Raw genomic sequence first — 21882 nt, 5'->3', positions numbered from 1 at the left:
ATGGTCTTCCCAGGATACGGTGAAACTGTGGCAGAATTTTCTGCAAACGAAAATAGGAAAATTAATTAAGTCAATCAAAATCACCGAATAAAACTAATTATATGGAAAAGGACAAAAAAGGGTAAAACTTTAATTAAAAGATTATGAGTATCCTAGTTTCTTATTGGCAAGGTAATCCGAATAAAGAAGTATTGGAATGGATGCCAGACTTTCAAAAGTATCTATATCTGATACGATTATCTTTGATTGAGGAATTATTAGAAACCATATAAAGTTTATTAATTCAAAGATTGTATATTTGACTTTTCAAACTCAATTAATAAAATGGAAGATGCAACACTCAAAAATATATATAGATTTTACAATATGATCACAATACTTTATTGATCTTGATCACCTTGCGAAGTATTATGGGATCTTTAGTGTAGATTTTACCAATACATAATTATTAACTTAACTATTCTGGATCATTTTGCCAAAAATGCATATTGATCTTGATCACCTTGCAAAATATAACGGGATCTCTAGTGTAGATTTTACTAATACATAACTACTAGTAACTTAATTAATCTGGATCACTTTGCCAAAAATGCATCTTAATGAAGATTTTTCACAATAGGACAGATCTTCACAATCTTAAATTTCTTCAGAATTTCACTATAAAAAGACATGAAAGGTTCATTGCATCATATAACTCCATTTTCTCCTTCACTTTCACATCAAAAGAAAATGGCCAAACTGATTTTTCTCATCTTTTTATGTGTTACTACACTTGTAAATCTTGCAACAAGCCAAACCCCGTTAGTGTCAAACTTTTGTCATAGAGCAGTATTTGTAGAAAACTTTTGCTTAAAATTTCTTGGATCAGATCCTCGTTCTAAAACAGCAAAAACTGATCATGATCTTGAGGGAATAACAATTGATTTGGGGTCCAAGACAGTAAGAGCAGTAATTAATAAAGCCATATCACTGTCCCAAAGTGCAAAAAATCCAAATGTAAAGGCTGCTTTGAGTTCTTGTTTACAAGATTATAATCTGCTCAGTTTGGATATTTCAAGCATAAAAGCAGCTTTCCAATCTGGAGGAACTATAGGTCAACAAGGAGCAGATGCTAGGCTTGCTGTTTCTAAGTGTAACCAAGCTTTTGGTGATAAGAAATTACCAAATCCTCTTTCACGTGATAATGATAACTTGTTGTCAATCATTCAACTAATCCTTGTTAACGGGGTGTAACCTTTTAAAGGATATGATAAAGATGGTTTGTTCTTTATTATATTTTCAGAGTTTAAAGTAAAATTTCAGTAGAAATGTCTTTACATGTTATGATGAGTAATTAATGTTTATTAAATTTTAATCTACCGAAGCTTGAAAAAAGATTTTGTTCTTTATTGGCTGCATATTGATAGCTCTATCCTTTCAAGCAATTACACTAATCTATATCTTTACATCAAAGAAGGGTCTAGCTGTTGGAATAATGGTATCTATTGCTATTTGAGCCCATGTTGTTAGTAAAATTAGTGAATTAAGCTAAAGGCACGGAAAGAGACCAGAGCAATATTGCCATTTGATCATTAAAGTGTGATGCAATATAGTTGGACAATTATCACTGGTTTCATATTTGTATTCACTTTTGGTCGTTAACTTTGAGATATTTCTCGGTGTATTTGCCTACAATTGATTGGTCTAATGTTATATAGTTGTTGTTTTCATGAGTGGACAAATAAGAGTCGTCAAATGAACAGAAATGTTTTCTAGGGTCTGCCTAAGCAGGAACAGTAGAAGTTCAGGGAGCAATTTGACATAAATTACAGATCCCATAAGGAGAGCTATTTTTTGGGGGAAAAATCATAAATAGTCAGATTTACAATTGGTAATTGAAAAATAGTCACAATTTCAAAAGTAATCGAAATTCAGCTATTTTTTCTTGTAAAGATAAAATCTGAACAAAAACACCCTTAAAATTTGAAAAAATTCCAGCATAATATGTTGGGGTTTGATTATTTTACATATGAGATTCTAGCATAATGTGTTGGAGTTCGAACATAATATGGTGGAAGTTTATATGCATGAGCTCCATAATCTAGCATATTATGTTGGAACTTTCTGTGTGTTGGAGTTCCAATATAATATGCTGGAAGTTTATACGCAGGAGCTCCATAATCCAACATATTATGCTGGAACTTTCCTTGTTTCATAAAAAAAATGACTACTCCCTCCGTTTCAAATTAGATGAGGTAGTTTGACTAGGCATGGAGTTTAAAGAAAAAAAAAGACTTTTGAAACTTGTGGTCTTAAAAACTTAAGGAATAAAAGCTTGTGGGGTCATGATATTTGTGTGGTTATAAAAGCTTCTCATTAAGGTTAAAATGGGTAAAATGAAGAGTTTAAAGTTGAATTATTTTCAATTGTAGAAATGTGTCATTCTTTTTGGAACGGACTAATAAGGAAAGTGTGTTATCTAAATTGAAACAGAAGGAATATTTTTCAATGACTTTGCAAGCCCTGACTGTTTTTCAATTACCAGTCCAAGAACTGGCTAGCCCGTACTATTTTCACCTATTCGTACTAGGGATGTACATAGATCGGGCTGGTCTATTTTTTTTTTATCAAAACCAAACCAAACTAACTATATCGGTTTGGATTGGTTTAGGTTTTTTGATTTTTTTTGTTAAATGAATATTATTTCAATATTACTTTGTTAAAGTTATAGATAAAATTTTGATAAGTAAATATATGTTTAGTAAAAAATAAAAAACAAATGACAAACATATGATCTAATATTCTTATGGGAGAATGGTTTTAGCAAGATGTGATAGTTATTTTCTTAGTCGTTTAACAATAGTTTTTCGTTGATGAAAACTTTCAAGTATAACCAAATTTAATAATTAAACATAAAAATCAATATGAAACCTAACTAATGATATATTCTATTTAATTTTAAAATTATTGAAAAACTATTTCAAATTCGAAAAAGAAATAAGAATTTAACAGATCTTGACATATGAATATGAAAGTACAAAAAGATTGAGGCATTTCAATAACACTTGATAAGAAAGTGATGATACAGATGTGACATCCTAGGCGAATCCCACATTGACAAAATACGGGAGAGATGTTGGGTATATAAATAGACAAACCTTACGCTCTAGTGACGCGTTTTAAAGCCGTGCGGGCCTAGGCCCAAAGCGGACAATATCACTAGTATGCTAGGTTGTTACAATATGGTATCAGAGCCACTCCGCGTGCAACCTTGCACGGTGTGGGGCAAACCTCAGAGAGGATGCAGAGTCCCTAAGGGGGTGTATGTGACACCCTAGGCGAATCCCACGTCGACAAAACACGGGAGAAATACCAGCTATATAAGTAGACAGGCCTTAGACTCTAGTGACACGTTTTAAAGCCGTGCGGGCCTAGGCCCAAATCAGACAATATCACTAGTGGGTTAGGCTGTTATAACAACCATTTTAAAACAACCATTTTAAAGCCAACAAAAATGGATGCACTTCGTAGTCCTATTAAATATTACATGGGAGGATCTTAAATATTTCTAGACATATTTCAAAGAAATTCTATATAGAATCTTAAACGTATATATATAATTATATATTTATATATTGGTTTGGTTTGTGTTTTTGTTTTCTCAATATCAAACAAAATCAAACCAAACCTAATTGGTTTTTTTAATCAATTTAGTTTTGACTTTTCTATTTGGTGCGATTTCCCGGTTCGATTTAAACGTCACTAATTCTTACTATCATGAGATCGAGTGCCTCTATTTATAGGCATTTTTGGGTGACAACCAAAGAATGTCAGAAGCATGGACCTCTTTCAAGTGCGTTAGTAATCGGAGTAATTAAGAAACAGCCACAGAAACGCTATGTCATAGAATATGTGTATAAACAGACCCACTGAAATTTATAGTAAATCACATGAAAAACTTCAATAATTTACTAGTTTAACTGTGTACTGTTATGAGAGACGTTGTGTTTCGTATAGGCATTACAAATGCACTTCAAATAGAAACAGCCACATTCTACGAAATACTACTCCAGCTGCGACGATAACCCAAAGCTTCTCATATGTATAAAAATGAATACACCACAGAGGGAAGAATTTAACAAAGTCTACAGTCGCTTGGCTGATCTGCGAGTCCACAACACGTGATGGCAATATTCCAAAACCTACTCCAATACAAATAGCCAAGAGACTAACACAAGTCTAAATAGCAGTCACTTTTTAAATAAAATAAGCAAAAATGTAGGAGACATCTGTAATCTGGAGCAATTAGTTTGATGAGTTTACTGCTAATACTGCAATTTAATCAGTTTTTAAGCCATACTGCGTCAAACTGCAATATAAAGAGGTCTCATTAAAGAAATGCCCAAGGGCATAGGATTTTAAGTTGTGCAGAATTTGAGATGCAGGTTAAAGAAAGGTAAATGGACACTCAAAGTCACAAGGCATAGCGCAAGCATAAAACCAATAGGAAGCCAATCAAATTGATATTTGTAAATAGGATACAACAGAGTCTCAAAACCAATACCTTGTAGTTCATATGATCTTAGCAGCTTAAATCTGAAGTTACACTATATATTATAGATCAATCCATTTTGCTATCAGGACATCATTTCATTCTTTGCGAATCGAACTGGAGAGAGAGTTCAAAAATACAGGATCGACCAGTATTTTTCTTTTCTTTTAAAGAACCTTATCCGGAAAGCATGTAAAATGCCAAACCACATGTCTTTTGTACTATTTCAAGACTGATTAGACCATGTTAATTTACAGACAATAAGATGAAGAAAAATATAATTAACGAATCAATACATCTAATGGGGAATCACAGTAAAGCTACCGGAAGTCCATTGAAGCTACAGCTCACTATAGTTGCGCCAGACAGGTCGGAATTCTTCACGAAATGTATTGAGACGAGCCTTCAAATTAGGTGTTCTCTTGTCAGATTCTATGTAAAACTGAAGAGAGAGAGAGAGAGAGAGAGAGAGAGAGAGAGAGAGAGAGAGAGAGAGAGAGAGAGAGAGAGAGAGAGTTTTCTTATTTCGTTACATAGAAGTTGAACGAAATTTATAATTAGAACGAGAGAACTTACCAAGAAGGCCTATACCAAGTGCCCACAAGACCGTTAAGAGGCCACAGGAAACAAACCAGAGGAAGAAACTCACTGCATAATCACAACAGCGATCAAACAGAATTTCATATTACAACTCCCAAAGGTTCAACAGGAAGGAAAAGGAAGATAATAACCATATAAGAAAACAAACAATTCCAGTACCTATAGAAAATACAAAGACAAACACCGAACGAGGCCTTCCACAAATGAATATTGCTCTTTTAGCGGATGGCCGCCCTCGAATAACAGGCCTGAACATTATCAAACATATGTCAGCAGCGATACAGACTCAGTGTGCTATAATAACCCAAATATACATGTGTACTCACGTGAGTGGAGGCCTCATTTTTGCAGCTAAATGAGGTGAAAACTGCCTGACAGTTCTTGTCACCTTTTCGCTAAAGGTACCTGCAAAACTGCGGGAACAACACTTAGCAACATTAAAAGATGCAAGAATAAAGTATGAATGCAGTTATAAAACTTAGAATCTTTAAGCAGCAAATTTTGTATCCCATGCATATCTGAATAAAACATCTCTGAACAAACAGATAAATCTTCCAACAGTAAATAAAACCTACTGATTTGAAATCGGTTATTGTTCTAACTATTGACGCATCACCAGAAAAACTGAAACATCAAACTAACATGAAAGCTTTTCCTTCTTGTTCAGCCTAATATAAAGTGTAAGAAATACTATTGACCAGGAAAACATAGAAAAACTTTCACAAAGTAGAAATGACTCGTGTCGTTTTCTCTCCATACAGAGTGCAGAATACGCTAATGGGTAACAAATGAAAATGCATTTAGTTCACTACTACATCCCTGCATCAGGAGTATACTATTTTCTTGTAGACCAAATACCAAAAGACTATGCCGTTCAAACTACTGCAGTTTTAAAGAAAAATAACTCTCTAAGAAAATAACTCAAGGCTAGAAAAGCTAATATTTAACCCTTTAGTAAATAGGAGAGAACTTGCAAAATGGTGTCCAGAGGGCAGAACTTCAGGTTTAGTTCAAGTCAAAAGATATAACCTGCACAAAAGCATAAAAGAAAACCAAGAAGGGAAGAAATGACAAAGGTGTTAACTCAAACTCAAGATGACCCGCTCGCGATGCGTTGACAAAAAAATGAAAATATTTCATTTGTACCAAGGTTATTACTTTATCTAAAACAGGTCCAAATTTTCCCCACTTATTGACTTTCCTTAACTTTGCCCTCTATTAGAAGTTGGCAACAAAAATACCCTCACCATTATTCATACATATTTGCCTTTCTTTGCTAACGAAGCTCCAATTCGCCCATTTAATCCATGCTGGCTCTATTAAATTGCCACATTTGCACGTGAAAAAAACCACCCCCTTTACCCATTAACAACCACCCTCCCGTCAGTCACTCTAACCATTTAACCTCCCTCTCCCCCTTCTTCCCCATCCTCGACCTGTCATTTAGAAAAGCCAAGACAAGAATGCAAAATACAGACGAATGAAATGTAAACTAAAAATCTGTTCTTTTTTCTTCTCAATATCGTTCCAGTTTTATAGGATGCTCCTGAAGAGACAAACTAAAACTCTAGTGGCAAACAAAAACCTCACCACAGATAAAACAATCCATAGAATAGAAATACCTGTCATTTAGAAAAGCAATACTAAGTGCTGTCAAAAGCGCAGCAACAATTGCAAGTGGCCCCCTTAGAAACCCCAATGCTGCAATACGAAATACACATGAATTGTACTTGTTAGTTCCAAATTAACACTGTTATGTTAAAATCATATCTGAAATGAATAAAACTCAACAATTTTTCCTTACCAAGAATAACCACAATCATAATAAAGTAATTCGTCCTGTAACTGCAAAAACAAAACCAAAGCAATTTTTAAAATAATTCAGGGAAACATTTCATTTATTAAATTTGCAGTTTTTTCAAACGTACGTACTAGTAGAGATTACACTTGAGGCGACTGTTCCATTTGGTATAAGATCGAGGGAAAGTGAATCGAGAGAAGAATTCAGAGGGCGGACGTGGCGGAGATGACCACTCGACTTCGCGTAGAGCCTCAATTAGATCTTGTGTGCTCACGTTGCCCCAATCCATTGCTAAGAATTATTATGCGAAACCCTAGAATTCAGAGGAACACAAAGCCACGATAAGAGAAAGGAGAAAAGGTAGAGAAAACAAAGTGGAAATTCAAGTATGACCTCCGGAGAGTAGTAAAGTGGTTCAAAATTTTGAGGATGATGAAAATGGGAGTATACATCACTAGACAAATGATGAAGAAGAATAGAAAAAGGGAACAAAAATTGTCTGAGCCCGGGTTCGAACCGGGGACCTCTAGTGTGTGAGACTAGCGTGATAACCAACTACACCACCCAGACGCATCTAGCATATGATCGATCAGATAATTATTTAAACTCTAAAACTGCACTAAATCAAATTTTAATATTGTTCTTGAATCTAGCACGGTAAAAAATCAATAATTTATTTTGGTTTTCTTTTCTAATTTTGCTTTTTCTTGTTTCTAATTTTATTTTGCACAACCAAAAACAGTTCATGAAACCGACAAATCAAAGTATCACAATTCTTACGATAGGGAAGGTATAAATGAATTAATTGTATGAGCATGAGTTAATTAATTTTTCTTTAACTACAAATTTATTATTAAAATTTAAAAAGTTTGATTAAAATAGCGACACATAAATTAAAAAACACAAGAGGAATACATAAATAAAGAATCCAGTTGAAGCCAAGTCAATATGTTCACCAAGTACACTGACACGGCACACTATCATCAAACTTGCAAATCCAATACAGACACTGATAAAAGAAGATGTAGCCATTGTTTGTCCTCTCTCCCTAATCAATACAGTACCATTATTTTTAAAATTCAGTCACCAACAGCAGAGTTCCTCGCTGATAATCTAAAGTCTAAACCCTAATATCATCTCCATATCTGTACGCCTCCCGTATCAAAATTAAAAAAAAAAAAGTTGAATTATTCTGCAATTGGCATAAATTTTTGCGGGGATGGCTGAATCGATGAACAGAGGTGGGAGGTTTATGATTGGGGATTATGTGATTGTGAAGCAAATCGGGACAGGGTCATTTTCAACGGTGTGGCACGGGTGCCACCGTGTCGATGGTACAGACGTTGCAATCAAGGAGATTGCTACTGCTCGGCTCGACCCGAAACTCCGGGAGAGCCTCAAGTCGGAAATTATCATTTTGCAGAAGATTAATCATCCTAATATTATTCGCTTGCATGACATGATTGAGGTCCCACTACTCAACTCTTATTCAATTTCAGTGTTTTAACTTTATATATAGTTGCACAATTTTAGAGTAATATGTAAGTAGTATATTTTTATACAAGTTCGTATTTGCTGTTACAAACTAAAGTGGCTCCGAAATTTTGCACCCACCACCCAAGTGACAATGAAGTGCAATTTTCTGCTTTGCAAAGTACTATTATGTTGAGATTGTCATGTGAATTTACATCTAGGTGCTTGTGTGCTGTTTTGTTTTTGAGTACTAGAGAAGAATTGAAAATGATAGAGATCTATTTATTGATTTATTTTAACAATTGTATTTGGATCAACTTGTGCACACCTCGACTATTTCTGCCGAGTACGGTGCACTTTTTGGATAAGTCTACACACCAAGGATTATGCAAATAAGAAGGAAAACAGTAAAGGTTTATCTAACTGCTTTTTTCGACGAATGGAGTTTTGAGATCATGCTTTATGTTTTTGTATTTTCAAGCGACAAACCCAATGCTCATTTTTTAGTTAAAAAATCCGATTTGAAAATCTTAGGAAGAAATTATAAATAAGTTAAACAAACAGCGTAACATAATGTTTAATTGTGAGAAGCGTCTAGCTTGGTTTTACTACGGTTTTAGGGAGATTTAACTCCTTCTCTTGAAGTTCAACGGAAGCTCAACTGATGATGACATTGAGCTTCAGAAGAGAGGAATCATATAGTCAACCCCAACTTGTTTGGAACTAAGCCATAGTTGTTGTTGTTGTTGTTGTAACTCTACATGATGATAAAATTCAGCACTTATGCCTAGCTAAGGATGAATTTTGATACTAGAATCTGAGACCTGATTAGTACATCCATCCTAGATTTACACATTTTGCATTATTTATTTTCTATTTGGAGTTGCATGGTGTGACTGACTATATGATCTGCTTAAAAGATGAACAGAATGTTTCTTCAACCTTCATATTGGTGCTTTTGGTTTTTCTCTAAATGAACCCTCATGTGCGTGGGTTATAGGAGCCGGGAAAAATATATTTTGTTTTGGAGTACTGCAGAGGAGGTGATCTTTCAATGTACATCCAACGACGCCAAGGGAGAATCACAGAAGCAACTGCAAAACATTTCATGCAGCAGCTAGGTTTGTGTAAAGCATCTATTTTCTTTTGCCTATTTTCCTCTTCTCACTTTTAGACTGAATTATCCTTATCTAGATGAATTCCACATGGTAATATTCATGTTCATATTCATATCCATGTCACAGCATCAGGCCTAAAAATCCTTCGCGAAAACAATCTAATCCATAGGGACCTAAAGCCCCAGGTATGCTTTCCTTCCAGTGTTGCACCACATTTTAGTTTGCTTTGGTGGTCGCCTTGACAACCTAAGTTACAAATTTAAACATATGAATTTAGTTGTTTTTTGTTTAAGGAGGAGTATTTAGCTGCTGAAATGTGTTTTCCTTTCCAGAAGTTTTCACCTTTGAAGTCATGAGCATGTAATGTCTATCACTGTAGCATTTCTCTAGTATAAATATTAAAAAAACAACAGTTTCAAAGGGACTACTCGTTAGTCATTTTCTAATGATTTGACATTTTCAAGTAGCACTTACCTTGTTCTTTTTAAGCCGCATGTTATATTTACAACCAGCTCTAGTAGCTACGGATTTGAAAAAAAAAAGATTTAACTTTAGGAAGTACTTGGCATGACTTACAGGTGATTGAGGCATTCAGTTGCTTTATTCTTGAATAGAAAATCGCATTTCTCCAATGTAGGTTTCTTATTATTAACTCATTAATAAAAACGAAATAACAAAGGAAAAGGAAGCCCATTCAAGGAGATGACTCTTTGTATACAGATATATTAGTATTTTCATTTGCAATTTGGTATCTTAGTTGAGGGAACGGAACCAAATGTGTGGTATTCTATGAATGAATAGTGTCTCTTTGGTTGTAATTCTTTCTTTGGGAGATAGGAGCTATTTTGGAAGCTTTTTCAGAAATTCAATGGCTTTTTCGGTAGAATTATCAACTCATTGACTTGTGCCCTTGTCTTGATCAAACAGAATCTTCTGTTGTCTGCAGCTGATGACAACTCCACCTTGAAGATTGCTGATTTTGGGTTTGCAAGGTAAATTTATAGTACATTGTTGGAACGTCATTCTCATGCGCACCCTTCCTTAACATTTCATCTCTTTTCAGAAAACACATTTGCTAGATTTACTCTTATCCTTCCCTTCTGTTTTAAGATTTGCAGCCTTAGGGTTAAAGGTTTTCCTAAGTAATCCACTCGAAACTCCTAACGACTCAAAAGTACCATTCTCTCTTCTCAGGTCTTTGCAGCCTTGGGTACTTGCAGAAACTCTATGTGGTTCACCATTGTACATGGCTCCTGAAATAATGCAGCTTCAGAAGTATGATGCGAAGGTGGTATTCTCTTTCTACGTAACCGGTCCATAGGCTATTCTCTTTTAATTCTTGTTAACTTTTGGCTCCAATCACAGGCAGATCTCTGGAGTGTTGGTGCCATTCTGTTTCAGCTTGTAACTGGCAAAACCCCGTTTAGTGGAAACAATCAAATACAGGTTTAATACCTTTTCAGCTGTGCATAGTAACTTACCTTATTGTTTCTTTTGTTTTCAGTTTGACCGGTGAAATTCAAATGCCTTGCAGCCCTGTTCTAATTTTTTTCCCTCCATTTTTCCTGCAGTTGCTCCAAAACATAGTGAACTCCACTAAATTGCAGTTTCCTCTAGATGTCAAGAATTTAAGTTCTCATTGCATAGATTTGTGCCGAAAATTATTGCGTTGTAAACCAGGTACTTCATTTATGTTGTCTGGAGTTAAACAGTTTAATGTCCCCCATGGACACTAAGACTTGAGTACTTGCATCATTGTTTTCTACATACTTTACCATTCAGAAGGCCATAAGATTTAAACCCAGAGTAACCATTACCTGGCATTTCTCATGAAAAGTTCAAAATTTTCTTATTCTGCATGTCTGAACGCACAGTGGAGCGGTTGACATTTGAAGAGTTCTTTAACCACCCATTTCTTGCACAGAAGCAGCCTGCTGAGTTTTCTTGGTAAGCTAGTCGATGAATTAAAGTTCTTGGCATTATATACTGTTTCCTCACTCGGACTTTATGCGTCGGACATGGTACACAGGAATCAGAGACCTCAAAGGGTAATAGATGGTTTTTCTCTGGCAAAATGCAATCCTGTAAGGAGTACTGAGAAAACTTTTCAAGAAGATGGTCTTCCCTTTAGTCTAGATGATTATTCCAGCAGTCCTTTTACTGGAATACCACAGAGATCTTCCTGTGGACATTCTCAGGTTGCAAGAGCTGATAGGAAAGAAGTTTCTAGTGCTCCAAGCAGAATTGATCCTCCTCTGGATTGTAGTAACATCACGCACAAATCAGATACTATTGGTTTTAGCCCTGGCCAACACGGACACTCAGAAGGGAACCTGAAGGAATCTAGATTAATGGACCATAGACTATGTCCAAAAGGTGCTCTTTTGCAATAATGTTCCCAATTTTCCTTTTGCCTACATATTCAGCTAAAGTTGCCTTTTGCTTATCTCTAATTAGTTTGGTCAGGATTGAATTTCCTGATTTGATATTCACCTGATTCAACAGTGGCGGATTCATTCGAGCTGATTGAGAAGGAATATGTCCTTGTATCTAGGTCCCTCATGGACTCATCTTCTTCAGCAGGTACATCCAGGCTTAGCAATATGCAATTCAGATCAAGTTTTTCACTGCAAGCCTCTGGGAACATAGAAACTAGAGTAAGTGAGCCGGTGCTTACTGTTGGTTCTGCAACTAATAGAATAGGTCCTGTAGGAAGGTTGGAAAGTTCCTCTTTTGCTCCAGGAGCTTCACAAGGATCCACAGATATTGTAGACCCTCTGGAGCAGCCGACTGATGGCATAGCCAGAATTGTGTCACTGCAACATTCTGCTTCTGCTATCACAGAGTTAGTAAATGAGAAGGTAACTCACATTGATGGCATTTTCTCTTTAAAAATATGGGAGGTCCTATATCTTAACAAATATGTTAGTTAGGTGGTTCTTAGCATGCAGGAATGGAGGGAGAACAGTTCTGTCTAGTTCATTGTGGATCCGCAAGTTTATTTTCTCCTACGCTTCATTTAGAGCGTAATGCAGTTCTGTAGCGGCCTTGCTACTTTTGTTTAGCATTGCTCTAGTGGCATCCAAGGTAGGACCCTTGGAGTCTAACAAATTTGCTCAAGTGGACTCATCTAACTTTATCAACTTGGTCATCCCTGTGTACTTCAAAAAGTATATGTCGAAGTTACCTAGGCATGGTGAAAATGTGTGGTTCCTAATCATGTATCAATAATAAAAAAGCAGAAGTATGAACATCTTCATCTTGGTGCAGATAGACCTTCGCTTCATTGTTTGCTGTTTATTCCTGGAAATTGTGTACAAATTTGTTGCTCTGCAGTGTGTTCAATATCATAAGTTTGAAATCATTCTGTGTCTGAGTTGGACTCTGAGTTGGACAAATCTCTGTTGTGACAAATGTGAGTAGAAGATGTACAGTACAATCTTGAGTTGTTTCTGAAGTATACTTTGCATACATAAAGTCAACTTTTTAATTCGTGAAAAACCTTTTTAAAGAATTTCACAAAGCGAAGCATAGCTTTTTCTGTGGTGGACCAGGTTATTTACATGGTATCAACATTCTATTTGGTTTTGTAATTTATGATCTGAGGTTCATTTATTTAGTTTTCTAGGTAAATAAATTTCTACTTATATTGGAGATATTTTATACATTTGACTTGGCCGAACATTACATCTATGCTATCAACAACCAACTGCCCTGAATCCCAATTAGTTGGGTCGGCTAACAAAGCCTTTGTTCCATTTTACTCTATTCATTCCTATTTATTCCAACACTAGATCGTCTTTTTAAGGCAGGGTTTCTCCAAAACGAGATGTTCCTTATATCTTGCACTTATACCAAGATATACATGTCACTGATAACGCCAGACCAAATGCAACAATGATAAGATCTAAGCCTAATCATATCTATTTGATGTCTCCTTGTGTTTTGTTCCTCAAGTCTGTATTGGTTCAACAGATCATAGGTTTTTAGACGACTTCCCTCTGATTTTAAGTTTATATAGTCCCTTTTTATCACGTTAAATCATCATAGTCGCACCTACCGACCAGTACATATGAAGGTCCATCTAGAATATGATCAAAATCATCTTAGATGACCTCTTATTTTATTCTTTATGTAATACTTGACCCGCTGCTTGATGTGACTAATATGTTCAATTTTGTGTGATTGCAAATCCATGTTAAAATTTGTATTTCTATGACATTTACATAAGTTGAGCGTTAGAGGCACAACCTTTACCCCCTCATAACATTACTGGGCTCACAAATATTCTGTAGGATATCTCCCTATTGTATACCGCTCCATTCTGCTGCTCCATATTGGCTTGGCCACCCAGTTCTATAAAACTTGCCTTTTCTCATTTCTGAGAGCGTAAGAGAAAAAAGAAGAATATGAAAAGAAAGCGCGGTGATTTCTGCACTGGATTCATTCAGTAAATCAAGTCTTCTATCAAACTTTAGCTCTGAGTCAAAACTCCTCGGTCCTCTACAACTATAGTGATCTGGTTGATATATCTTGAACATGCACCAACCTTGTTAATATCAGGTGGTGCGAAATGCTTTTCCCTTGTATCTGTATCTGTATCTGCCTACTCTTTAGAATTTTTTGTTTGCGGAAATGTCAACTTTTCAGTGTTCTCTAGATACCATATTCCAGAAATACTGCGTCTTCGTGATTCTTTTTGGCTTGGCAGACAATTCTGCTGTCTAAGCTGCTATTGTATCATTACTGATGTTTTCTCACTAATATTTCTCTGTTCTGTTTATAGATTACTGCAGACAGGCATCTGGAAGCATTTTCCATTGAGCTTGTCATGCTTGCAATATGGAAACAAGCCTTGGATGTATGTCATATGCAAGTGGCATCAGCAATTGAAGGAAGTTCAAACCAAGAGACTACCAAATTGACGGAGATTTTGAGGGACAGTCGAGTTAGTCTCAACAGTAAAGAGGACACTGGTAGCATTTTGGGGCTAGGGAATGTGTTCTCTCATATTGAAAGAGCATTTCTGAATGAAATTGGGAAGGCAGAGGAACTTGCCAAACATATAGAGCCTGGTATGTATTTGGTGACTAAGTAGTGAAACTTGTGTCTTTATAAATTAAAAAACATGTATTGAAACTTGTGCTGTGTGCCTCCCTTGTTTTATCCGGCCTCTTTGTGCTTATAGGTGAACATTATTAAAGGCTACTCTGCTTTTGGCTTGTCCTCTGTTCTCTGTTTTTTCGCTCTTCTAGTAGGATGATTCTAGTTGTCATATGCCTGGCGTAGCTTTAATGCCATTGGTATTGTCAAGTATGCTAAAAGTATGCTAGCAATCTTGGTGGTTTCTGAGAAGGATCTGGAGATATAGAATTATCAACTGTTCTATAGTTGCCTGCTTGTACTATGTTTACGTGCATCAAATGTTATCCTTAGCTATTGTTTTACATCACAGCTTGAGAGCATCCTAGATTTTTAGTGTGATAATGTTTTAATTTATTTTGCTTCAAAATGGTTCATAGACCTACTTTTATGGCCGTACCAAATGAAGATGAAGACATTTATGTATGTTTGTTGCTTGTTTCTAGGAAATACAGAGGTGCCAGATGCAATGGAGATGATATTTCAATCTGCGCTTGATCTCGGCAGAAAGGGGGCTGTAAGTATTTGATTTATCTTGGTAGTTTTTGGTGGAACAAATCCCCCTGCCCCCCAGCAACAATATATAATTGTCAGCATGTAACATTAGGACAAAGAAAAATCCTTAAATCTCTAAGATTCAACTCAAATGATTTACTGGATATTGAAATATGTGGCAGGTTGAAGAGTACATGGGTCGGACGGAAAATGCAGTGGTTTTTTATTCAAAAGCAGTCCGCTTGTTATCATTCCTTCAGGTGGAAGCACCATTACTCCTTCTAAACCCTCCATTCTCACTGACAAACTCCGATCGCTATAGGCTTGGAAGTTACATTGATGTTCTTAATAATAGGCAAAGTGTTTCGAGGTCTCAAATCATGACTCTCCTCAAGTGTGAGGATCAGCACTCTTCCCCGTGAAGGCGATAGACCGAGCTGAGAGAAAGCTGTTAATATATATAATGACGATTAACATATCACAACTTATTCTGTATAGCTTTTTATCTGTACAGTTATTTCTTCACTAATTTAAGGAAAGTGAAATGTTCTTTTACTTGGTTTCGAGTTCCGAAAGCTATTACTGCAATTAAAATTCTTTTCTTCGACAATTTCAAGAATTTGAATTCCTTGGAGAATTTGGCAGAAGTCTTGTGTATATTTCTTTAATTTAGATAAGACACATTGGTTCCTAGTTACTGTAATTTATTGTTCGTTAGGCAAAAGAAGCCAAAGAAAATTCATTAGGATCTTGTCAAGGATTACATGGTTCTGTTGGCAGCCTAAACATGTAAACTCTTGTTTATTTTAAGGAGACGAGAAGGTTAGTTAAGAAAGCATCGAACTGTTGTAGGCATCTTAAATATATGCTCCACCAAGTTATATTTAAGATGAAAGAGGAGAAGCCAGGAGCAAAGGGCTGGTTTTTTTTTTTTTCCTGCAAGAAAGAATGATGAAGAATGCATTAGAAGCAGGGATATATATAGTGCTTCGGAATTCTACAAGTAGATAGTTGGTATCATATTGTGTTCAATTGTAATATGTAACTTCTGTAATAAACGTGAATTCTAAAGAAAAGAGTAATAAGTAATAATTACAATCTTTAAACTATATTGATAAACAATAACTAAGTCTAATCTCAAGTTGCAGTCAGCTATATGAATTCTAACCTCTATTTAAAATCAATATTATGCAAATACAAAGCAAAGTATCAGAAATTCTATATATTTCTAAACATATAATTGCTTAAAGGTAACCACTCCTAAAAAGCATAAAATCTGTAAAAGTTTTAATGTCTAAAACATATTCTCGTGAATGTGATTATTTCTACTCTTATATGATCACGCATTCATCTTAGCATCCGTATCTTTGAGGAATTTATCTTGTAGATGTATTGAAATATATAGGCCCAATCACTCCCAGAAAGTATTACTGGTCTTATAACTGTTTTATAGAACTTATCTTTCACTTTGGTAGACATCTTTTTATCACGTAACACCTCTCTATTTCAATTGTGCAATTTTTCATCAATCATTCCATTCTGCAAGAACGAGCCTAAATATTTGTACTGTTTGCATTTAGGTAGTGCAATTCATTTAATTTAATCTCAATTCACTATTCTTACGCTGGCTAGACTTGCACGGCATATATGTAATCTTACTTCTAATATCCTTAAACTACATTAATAGTGCAAAAACAATTTACACTGTCGATCTAGATAACTTAAAATCCGTATTATAAAGGTAAGATAAGGTGTTGACACCAGGTAGACTGGAATCATTTTGTTGATCATATTCCTCTTTAAGCCAATGATAAGACGAGAACTTTCTCCTTTTGAGGTATCCTTGACTGCTTTTTCAACAAGAACGCATTCCTCAGACTGGAGGATGTGGCATCCGTGAACACTGAAAATGGGAGAAATGAAAGGACCTTGGTTTCCACCCGGGGTCGGGTAAAGCGCTCCCTAACAAAGACGATTTCATACCGGCTCAAACTCGAGACCTCTGGTTAAAGATGAATGAGTACTTACCACTCCGCCACAACTTTTGTTGGCAATGACAAGACCCAATTAAATTATATGCATTAAAAGATAACCAAAAAAACTATTACATAATTATGTAATTTAAAAGATAACTGCATAAATTTATTTAATAACATTTGATAACCTAAAATAATGATAAATATCTTGCTATAGTAGATTGAATTATGGCGATAATATAAAAAAATATTAAACTCTCAGTATATAACTTAAATTCATAGAACAACCGTGGCCGTGAATCAGCATGCTTGAAGGCATGAAGCTTGCCATAAAAAATATTTTAAAAATATTTAGGTCGTTAAATACATGAGGGATGTAAATGCATGTTCTTAGCATATTCTTTTTTTTCTTTTACGTGTACTTTCAAAGATTCATTACTATATATCCCAACCTTGGTGGCGGTTTCTTGTTAATTAGCTATGAATTTCCTTTCTGTTTCTTGATTAGATATACATCGACCTGATCAATGAATTATTAATTAAATATATACATGTATATATATATATATATATATATATATATATATATATATATATATATATATATATATATATATATATATATATATATTTGGGATATGACGACGGTTAGAGACGGATCCATGATTTGAGCGCACTAGGGATATTATTGTCTTTTGATATGCCAATTACTAGCGATAAAATTCGGCATGCAACTCTATAAGAACTTAATGATTAATTGATTATGATAACTTATCAACAAAGTATAAACCAAAACAAAATTAAAGAAAGAGAAAACACGAAATAGAGAGTGAGGGATTTCTTCATAAGATAGTGCTACGGGAAGGGAAGACGTTTGATTTAAGCCTATTAAACTTCATGATTTTTAGTTTTTTCTCAAATAAAAAAAGGATCAATGATCAAAAGTGTGTGATCAAACTTCAAAAATAATCAAAAACTTACTAACAAATCAAGGTTAAGAGTGTGTTCAGTTAGGGGTGTCAATATTTTCTAAAAATTATATCATACCAATTTTTTGGTTACTTTTCTATGCATAACTAAAATTAGACTTTTCAAATTATCCCAATCATCTTAGTTTCTGGTAAGGTTCGGCAAATTTTCCGTAATATTTTTGAAATCATCATATAAGAGTCGGCAATTTTTATTAGTTTAGTCTTAGGTACGCTCTTTGCGCGTGTTTTCAATATCAATAAATATACCGTCTTAAAAGATTAAAATATGTAGCATTAAACAAAGTGTTGAGATACAAAAAAAAGTGAGTTCCTAAAATTGATAGAATGTTAATTCCACTTTAGCTAGTTCATAAAAGAAAAAATTATGCATCATATAAGTCCTTAGAATTAAGTGGAATATCTTATAAAAATTATTATTATTTTTGTATCTAATATTGAAACAATAAAGTAACACAAAAATACTTACCATCATCAAAGATTTGGCAAATAAAACAAATTTAAAAATATAATCTCTTGGTCTTTTTGAGATTTGGGAATGATAGATTTGCCCTATGGCTCTTAGAAACAAGGTACATGTGATTAAAGTCTAAGAATGACTAATATTAAATTAATATTTTACAACAAGAAACTAAATTTATTAAAAAGATATAGGGAGTTCAATTTGTAGGAATGTTTAAAAAACAAAATGAATGATAACCCATATAGAATATATCTTGTCTTCTACTATTTCATCTTTTTTGTTTCAAGTTTATATTTTTACCGGTTTGACTCTTAATATTACACAATAACTGATTTTACTCTATTTTTTATTTTTTAACCGTTAATGCACTTCTTATGGAACAAATATATGTATCCTAGGAGTTTTTTTTCATTTGAAAAATACGTTCACATATTTTGGAAAAAAATGAACTGCATTCTTTTGCTTCTTAGCTAATTTAATTATTTAACTATTTATTTAAACATTAAAAAAAATATTCTTTCATTAATGTAAAGCTTAATATTAACTCATCCCAAGTTTTAATATTTAGCTATAATTACAATTTGGATAATGTCGGAAAGTTCCCTCCGAGATTCTCGTTATAACACAAACTTCTATTGCGGTTTGAGAATTACGCTCACTTCTCTCTTTTTTTTTTTTTTAATAGCAAAACAAAATTCACATGATTAAAGATAATAACATCTATATAATGTTTCAAATTGTCCTTCAATGGAATTATATATTAAGTACTAAATTTAGTAACACAAAATTATTTATATGAGTACAAAATACAAGTTTTTGCACTTCTAAAATGATAAAAATGGGGATTACAACTCTTCCATCTCACGCTCGAATTTTAACCTATTCCACTCATGTTGCATATCTATTTACCTAAACTGAATATTGCTCTTTAGAAATGAGATATATTAATTTTCTTTCTATTCGATTATTCCTTTCAATTTATTTATTAATATTATAAAATTATTAATGTATGATGAAAATAAACCCCTGATTTTACTGTGCCAATGTATTTAAGAATCTAAATAACTTAATTATGTTATATTATAAAGATATTAGAAGGAAAATAGCCCCCAAAAGTTATAAGAAACTAAAGTAAATATTTCAACTCAATTTTAAAAAAGAATCTTGCGTTTCATACAATATGTAAAAAAAAATACTTAGACTAACTTGTCGAAAAATATATTGGCTAATATCATTTAAAATTTCAAGAAAAAATTCAATTAACGGAAAAAAGAAAATTATAATTATTGTTCTTTAATTTTTATTAATAATTCGGTGTTCCTTTTAATTTTGCCAAATATAATGAGTATTTTACTTTTGTGTTATATATAGCTTATGTGTGCCTATATTTAGTAGCTTAAAGTAGTGCTAATCTGACGGAAAAAAGATAGTGCAAATATGAGTTTTTAATTTCTAAGTTTTGAATGATAAAAAGATATATAGTTTACTACAACTTTAATGTTAATGGGCTTTAGATAAAGAAATCTATGTAAAATAAAAATTTAATTGATTTTGAAACATAAATATTAGGATTCTCAACATAATTCAAATATGGAAAAATTTAATAATGAAAATTATAGTTAATTTTAATGTCCCAGATATATTAGGAAGACAGTTAAATGACCAATCCTACATATTAGGAAAATATTTAAATTATTATTTTATCCACTGTGAACTCTATTTTTAAAGGGTAAAAAAGACGAACGACATTTCGCTAAAGGCTTTATAGCTTTTATATATATATATATATATATATATATATATATATATATATATATATATATATATATATATATATATATAGATGTTTAGATTCTTGTTAGATATTTATAATAAGATAAGTTGAACTATCTCTTTTTGTGTATATTGAAACCAAACAACCATACCTAAAAGGTCGTTCGGTTGCAAAGAGGGAAATTTTCCTCTACATGACTTACAATGTCAACTGCTACAAAAAGAACATGAAAAAATTTATTTGTAGAAGACTAACAAATGTCCATCACATATAAATAATTTAATGGAATAATTCACAAATCAATAAAAAAAAAATGTAAAAAAAATAAAAGTGGAAGAAAAAGAAAGTAGTTGAAACTGCCTTCGCATCATTGCTGACAATTATCGTTTGAGAAGTTCAAATAAGGTATGATACCTTTGCTTAAATAATGGTAGGGTAGGTTTGGGTATCTTTGTAATTGTTTCTACTTGAATTCACCTCAAGCACCAAGGACCAAGGTAAAATTTTTAATGCTTTTTATTGTAAACTTAACATATAAAATATAGTATATTTTATATTACATATTTATGTATTTTTCTAAAATAGAAGATCTACCCTATTTATCTGCACCGTTATAACTTTACGCTAAAACTTATGATTTTACTTTAAGACTCCTAAAATTAATTTGACTAGGTTCGGTATGGTCGGTTTTAATTGGAATATTTTGATACCCCTATATTTAGTAGTCAAAAGTTGAAGGATCTCACAGTTGTTGTCTTCGAGTTAGAGTTGACGGGTGTAGCAGAAAGTTTATATTTTTCTATTAGTGAAACGAGAAATTGCATATTGAGACTTTTCATTTTAAGGGAGGAATTTAAAAGTGAATAAAATTAATTAAGTTGATTATTACGTACTAGTACAAAACTCTAATTGAATTCAAAAAAAAAAAAAAAAAGTTGGCTACTAAGCATAAACTATTATTGAATTAAAAAAAGAAATAAAAAAGCAAGAAAGAAAAGCCCAATTGTGGCACCCTAGGCAAATCCATATCGACAAAACACTAGAGATATGCTGGGTATATAAGTAAACAAGCCTTAGACCCTAGTGACACGTCTTAAAACCGTGCGGGTCTAAGCCCAAAGCGGATAATTGACGAGCGCAAAACACAATACGAAATTGATGCTCGCTAATCAAAGATAGTATAATAAAATATCGTCTCCACAGGGATTGGATTTAAATAATGTTCGAGTAATTTTTGGGTTAATTGCTATTCAGGATTATCAACACTTGAGTTAAATAATTATGAACTACAATTAACTACTAAAATAAATCAATTGACAATTGACAACAAAGAATTGGGGATTCGCAAAGTTGGTTTCTTATCAATGTGAGGAATAAAGGTTTAACAAGATAGGTGCAAGATAACTATTTGGGATTTAACTCTAGTTTAGTTCACTCTAATGTTCTAATAATTCTCACGAATTCACTTGATGATTAGTTCAAACGTGTAGTCAAGACTCCTCTCTCGATTAAATCCTAAC

The 21882-nt window shown here is 33.6% G+C and overlaps 3 protein-coding genes and 1 non-coding gene across 12 annotated transcripts; 2 read left to right on the top strand and 2 right to left on the bottom strand.

Moving 5' to 3' along the window:
- The first annotated feature begins 669 nt into the window (after positions 1 to 669).
- On the top strand, positions 670 to 1233 carry LOC107795449 (uncharacterized). Its single transcript, XM_016618092.2, has one exon. The coding sequence runs from the start codon at positions 670 to 672 to the stop codon at positions 1231 to 1233; it is 564 nt and encodes a 187-aa protein (XP_016473578.2).
- A 3241-nt stretch (positions 1234 to 4474) lies between these two features.
- On the bottom strand, positions 4475 to 7426 carry LOC107795447 (PRA1 family protein A1). 5 transcript variants are annotated; one of them, XM_075248174.1, is made up of 7 exons: positions 7064 to 7426; positions 6936 to 6976; positions 6754 to 6832; positions 5458 to 5544; positions 5291 to 5379; positions 5096 to 5179; positions 4475 to 4963 (listed from the first exon to the last, which is right to left on the bottom strand). In XM_075248174.1, the coding sequence occupies exons 1-7, from the start codon at positions 7219 to 7221 to the stop codon at positions 4872 to 4874; spliced, it is 630 nt and encodes a 209-aa protein (XP_075104275.1). In that variant the 5' UTR covers positions 7222 to 7426; the 3' UTR covers positions 4475 to 4871. The 5 variants fall into 5 exon arrangements, with proteins under 5 accessions (XP_075104275.1, XP_075104276.1, XP_075104277.1 ...); XM_075248175.1 differs by having other exon boundaries at positions 5108 to 5179; positions 7064 to 7425; XM_075248176.1 differs by having other exon boundaries at positions 4475 to 4973; positions 7064 to 7424.
- Positions 7427 to 7428: 2 nt separating this feature from the next.
- TRNAV-CAC (transfer RNA valine (anticodon CAC)) lies at positions 7429 to 7502 on the bottom strand. The gene has a single exon. It is a non-coding gene; the product is annotated as a tRNA-Val (tRNA).
- A 354-nt stretch (positions 7503 to 7856) lies between these two features.
- On the top strand, positions 7857 to 15715 carry LOC107795446 (serine/threonine-protein kinase ATG1c-like). Of its 5 annotated transcripts, XM_016618086.2 has the most exons (14): positions 7857 to 8400; positions 9406 to 9526; positions 9650 to 9708; positions 10451 to 10515; positions 10718 to 10811; positions 10889 to 10969; positions 11095 to 11203; positions 11398 to 11470; positions 11553 to 11899; positions 12029 to 12106; positions 12236 to 12384; positions 14310 to 14598; positions 15112 to 15182; positions 15343 to 15715. In XM_016618086.2, exons 1-14 carry the CDS (start codon positions 8152 to 8154, stop codon positions 15580 to 15582), a joined length of 2025 nt encoding a protein of 674 aa, XP_016473572.2. In that variant the 5' UTR covers positions 7857 to 8151; the 3' UTR covers positions 15583 to 15715.
- The last annotated feature ends 6167 nt before the right edge of the window (positions 15716 to 21882 follow it).

The sequence above is a fragment of the Nicotiana tabacum genome, chromosome 24, assembly GCF_000715075.1.
Source record: "Nicotiana tabacum cultivar K326 chromosome 24, ASM71507v2, whole genome shotgun sequence".
Classification (NCBI taxonomy): domain Eukaryota; kingdom Viridiplantae; phylum Streptophyta; class Magnoliopsida; order Solanales; family Solanaceae; genus Nicotiana; species Nicotiana tabacum.
Note: the sequence above shows the minus strand (reverse complement) of the source record. Positions and strands in the feature narration are given on the sequence as shown.

What these genes read in the sequence shown, in the direction of transcription:
- LOC107795449 (XM_016618092.2), top strand. Translation starts at nt 670, where the DNA reads ATGAAAGGTTCATTGCATCATATAACTCCATTTTCTCCTTCACTTTCA.
- LOC107795447 (XM_075248174.1), bottom strand. Translation starts at nt 7,221, where the DNA reads ATGGATTGGGGCAACGTGAGCACACAAGATCTAATTGAGGCTCTACGC. An exon ending in TATGATTGTGGTTATTCTTG is followed by an intron (nt 6,833 to 6,935) that starts GTAAGGAAAAAT and finishes TTCGTATTGCAG; the next exon opens with CATTGGGGTTTCTAAGGGGG. An exon ending in AAAATGAGGCCTCCACTCAC is followed by an intron (nt 5,380 to 5,457) that starts GTGAGTACACAT and finishes GATAATGTTCAG; the next exon opens with GCCTGTTATTCGAGGGCGGC.
- LOC107795446 (XM_016618085.2), top strand. Translation starts at nt 8,152, where the DNA reads ATGGCTGAATCGATGAACAGAGGTGGGAGGTTTATGATTGGGGATTAT. An exon ending in GCTTGCATGACATGATTGAG is followed by an intron (nt 8,401 to 9,405) that starts GTCCCACTACTC and finishes CGTGGGTTATAG; the next exon opens with GAGCCGGGAAAAATATATTT. An exon ending in ATCTCGGCAGAAAGGGGGCT is followed by an intron (nt 15,183 to 15,342) that starts GTAAGTATTTGA and finishes AATATGTGGCAG; the next exon opens with GTTGAAGAGTACATGGGTCG.